Here is a 4,157-nt window from a genome sequence, read left to right on the forward strand (position 1 = left end):
ATAAGAGACCTGAGTTTGAATTCTAGTTAGAACAAAAAGTAACCAATTGATGTCTTGACCTTATGATAAAAGGCAAACACTAAAGGTTTCAAATCCTATTTAATTTATCCCAAAAAAAAAAATTATATGCAACTTCAACGAGAGTATAGAAGTCAGGCATCTTAATATAAGTATACATATAATAAACCACTTTTTCATGGTACAAGATCAATGAATCATCAGAGATACCAACTTCACTAAACAGACTTGGTACTTCTTTTGACCTCTAGCTTAGTTTCTGCATAAATTTTCAAAATTCTGAGAAGTCATTATTTTTTTTCAACTGCAAGCATGATCATCCCAATAACAAAGCAGGACTCTAGGTCATCATCCATCAAACAACCGTGAACAGAAAAGCATCAAATACACTTGGGGAAGAAAACAAACATGCTCCAAGAAGCTTAGTTAAGAACAACTCAATAAGCAATCACTGAATCACTTGTAAGTCTTGACTTTCATTTTGTCAGAACTTATTCAATTGGCAATCAAGAACTTACACAACTCATATATAGTTTGAGTAAACTAATGGACAAAATGACTTTTTTGATTACAAGATACAAGGACAAACAACTCTAATAACAAACTGACATAGGAGAGCACGGGCTAATTGAGTGATGCAGCCTAGAAGTATGCAGTGAGGCTCGAATAACATTTAATTTCATGGCTCTAACATGAAAGAAAAGGTATATTCCCCACTCAATGAATTAAAAGTTTGTTAGGGCTGTTACTAAGTATCTTTTTCAACGTTCTCAGTTTTAGAGCTTCTATTATACTTTTTTGTTTTTTGGTCATTTATTGTTTTAAATTGAAGTCAGGAGAGCTATAATCTAACTCTTTGTAACACTAAAGGATTAACAATCATCCATAGCACAGCAACTATTCACTTACAAATATCAACTACTAATTTATAATTGCCTCAAAAGGATAATGTAAACATGTGATTAAAAAATAAAATAAATTAAATCAAGCTTTTAGCAATACTATCATGCCTACTACTAAAGGTAAAGAATAACAAGGGTCTCACTTCATCAGGAATTTATCATGGTATCAAAGTGGAAATGGTTATAGCAGGAATCAGAGAAGAATAGACAGCTACGATGAATACTAAGTAGCGTTTGAGTCCAAAGTCTTTACAAACACACCGAACCTCATCAATGATTTCACCAGTAGCCTTTACTGGATGTCAACCATGACATTGTTTGAGAGATGGCTGTTCCTCCCTTTGAGGATCGGTGTATGTAGCTACATCATTTGTGCGTAGAGTGAAGCAAAAGTGAGATAGAGAATTTTGAATTGTGAAAGAGAGACTATACTTAGGCAGAATAGCTTCAAAACAAAATTCCCAACATAAAATAGTTATCTGATTATTGCTTGAGATGTATGGTGTCAGAAAGATGTAGAATGTTGGGTATGAAAATGATTTGGTATAGAGTTGGGAGGTCAACGGATAGTGTTCAATGGTATAGGGAGATTATATTGCTCTAATAGAAGTTTAGGAATGAATTTATGATTTTTTTTCTTTGTTCAAAGAAAGAACTTTTATTCCACAAACATAAAGGAGAAATCATGATGAATTTCACTAGTATTAACAAAAATTGGATTCATGCTATAGAAAGACACTCTGAGAATTAGAATATCAGTCAGTTTCAAGATATTGAAAGTAAAAAGGAACCACTTCTAGTGAAATACATAGATGACTAGTAAATGTCCCATGTAAGAAGTTAAAAATGGCCCAAAATTATTCTTGGGATGACATAAAATTAAAGTGGTATATGGATGCTTCATCAACCGAATTTTCTCATAAATAAATTGGGTCAGTAAATCCCATCAATGTCCAGAAGAAAAACAATTGTACCTCAATATGCCTTCAAGTTCCTCTTCATTAACCAAACAAGTTTAGTGAACAAATCCCTTAGTATTATAAACCATAGCATGCTCCTTTAGCATAAAGAACACAATAGTACTAACAGAAACACAATATTAAGCACTTAAATTAGTTGATCCACATCCCCTAACAATTAACATGTGATGGAACCCAGCTAAGAAAAAAAAAAAAAAAAAAAAAAAAAAAAAAAAAAAAAAAAAAAAAAAAAAAAAAAAAAGTTGACTTATAAAACACGCATTGTGAAAATTAACCTAATCACAAACTGTATTAAAAGGGTGTTTATGTTTGTGCTCATAGTATTCCTCGCTCAGTGTCTCTTTGAGCGTCTCTATTTGTACCAGATGAGAGAAAGTCGTCCGCAACCACTGATTCTCCCATGGAGGAAGAACCATCTTTCGTTCGACATTGTTCTGAACATCCTGGAAAGACTACCCGTGAAATCAGTGATAAGATTCAGGTTTGTTTGCAAATTCTGGNTGAAAAATAAGAAGGCGATTTAGGTGGAACCAAAAAAAAAAAAAAAAAAAAAAAAAAAAAAAAAAAAAAAAAAAAAAAAAAAAAAAAAAAAAAAAAAAAAAAAAAAAGTTGACTTATAAAACACGCATTGTGAAAATTAACCTAATCACAAACTGTATTAAAAGGGTGTTTATGTTTGTGCTCATAGTATTCCTCGCTCAGTGTCTCTTTGAGCGTCTCTATTTGTACCAGATGAGAGAAAGTCGTCCGCAACCACTGATTCTCCCATGGAGGAAGAACCATCTTTCGTTCGACATTGTTCTGAACATCCTGGAAAGACTACCCGTGAAATCAGTGATAAGATTCAGGTTTGTTTGCAAATTCTGGGACTTTTAATCACCACCCAATATTTCATCTCCAGCCACCTTAATGTCAACAACAAAGATTCCCATGATAATGCTAATGGTTATGTCATACACATGGGTTCTTCTCGTCTTCTGACAGACAAGTCTGTACGGTTGCTTTAGACCGCACGTTTGATACGGATTTCTGAGGTTCAAATTCCAGAGATATTTCTCTTAATTCTGTCCGAATGGTCGGTTCCTGCAATGGCTTATTGTGTTTCGCTAATTATGGTCCCCGTAAAGCTATATATTTGTGCAATCCTAGCATTAGAAAATTCAAGACTTTGCCTGAACCTTGCTTAGGCCATTTAAAACATGTTTCACTTGGATTCGCTTATCATTCTGAGAATAATGACTACAAGGTTGTGAGGATTCATCTTCTCCTTGGATGTCAACTGTCTCTCTGCCTGAGAGTTGAGGTGTACACATTAAGTTCGGATTCATGGAGAAGCGTTGGAATCGAGTTCGCAACCAATGTTATGGTCAATGATTATAATTTTCGTTTGACAATCCCATTGGTTAGTGGAGCTTTGCACTGGCTGGCACATATCAAAGAAGGAGAAGAGAAGCAGGATATTGATATCATTATGGCATTTGATGTCAATACTGAGAAATTCAGAAAGCTAGCAGCATTGCCTCATGTTTTTATCAAGACAAATCCTTGTGATAGATACCTTACATCATTCAAAGGGAAACTGGCTTTCATTACATTTGGAAGTGGTGAACAATCTGGCTCCCCGTGCTCGATATGGGTTTTGAAGGAGTATGGTGTGGTTGAGTCTTGGATTAAACTTTCTGTTATATCATTTGAAAGAGTAGCTCGTTGCATTGCCTTTACCGAGTATGGTTCACTTCTGACTTGGTCCAGCAACGATCAAGTAGAGAATCAGGGAAATTTGTTTCATTTGATGCTGAAACTCTACATAAGAAGGATCTTGATATCTCCAATATACAATCATTTGCAGCTACTTTTGTGGAGAGCCTTGTTTTACTTGATGAAGCAAACGTGATATGCTACTAACCAGATGGGGCTGTGCACATATAAGAAGTGAAGTCATTAGTGGCATGGATGAAGTGAAACCCTTGTTAGTCCTTTTCCTTCAGTAGTTGGCATGATAGTATTGCTAAAAGAGTTATTTTTTTTTCTTTTTTTAATTAAATCTATCACAGGTTTAAAATATCCTTTTGAGGCTATTATAAATTAGTGGTTGAAATTTGTAAGTGAATTGTTGCTGTGCTATGGATGGTTGTATTCCTTTAGTGTTACAAGGGCTATATTATAGCTCTCCTAGCTTAAAATTTTAAAAAATAAATGACCAAAAAACAGAGCAGAATAATAGAAGGTCTAAAACTGAAAACGTATTTTTTTTTTT

General features: G+C 34.2%; 1 protein-coding gene across 1 annotated transcript; it reads left to right on the forward strand.

The window, feature by feature from the left end:
- The first annotated feature begins 2,300 nt into the window (after positions 1-2,300).
- Positions 2,301-3,794, forward strand: LOC111994742 (putative F-box protein At3g23260). The gene is made up of 4 exons (XM_065774781.1): positions 2,301-2,381; positions 2,603-2,748; positions 2,802-2,897; positions 3,050-3,794. The coding sequence occupies exons 1-4, from the start codon at positions 2,301-2,303 to the stop codon at positions 3,792-3,794; spliced, it is 1,068 nt and encodes a 355-aa protein (XP_065630853.1).
- Positions 3,795-4,157: the final 363 nt, after the last annotated feature.

Source organism: Quercus suber, unplaced genomic scaffold (genome assembly GCF_002906115.3).
Source record: "Quercus suber isolate HL8 unplaced genomic scaffold, Cork oak 2.0 scaffold_7, whole genome shotgun sequence".
In the NCBI taxonomy this organism is placed as follows: domain Eukaryota; kingdom Viridiplantae; phylum Streptophyta; class Magnoliopsida; order Fagales; family Fagaceae; genus Quercus; species Quercus suber.

Bases quoted from the DNA above. Each gene is read 5' to 3' on its own strand.
- LOC111994742 (XM_065774781.1), top strand. From the start codon at position 2,301: ATGGAGGAAGAACCATCTTTCGTTCGACATTGTTCTGAACATCCTGGA. The intron at 2,382-2,602 runs GTTTGTTTGCAA...TTCCTCGCTCAG, and splicing joins AAATCAGTGATAAGATTCAG to TGTCTCTTTGAGCGTCTCTA. The intron at 2,749-2,801 runs GTTTGTTTGCAA...TTTCATCTCCAG, and splicing joins AAATCAGTGATAAGATTCAG to CCACCTTAATGTCAACAACA.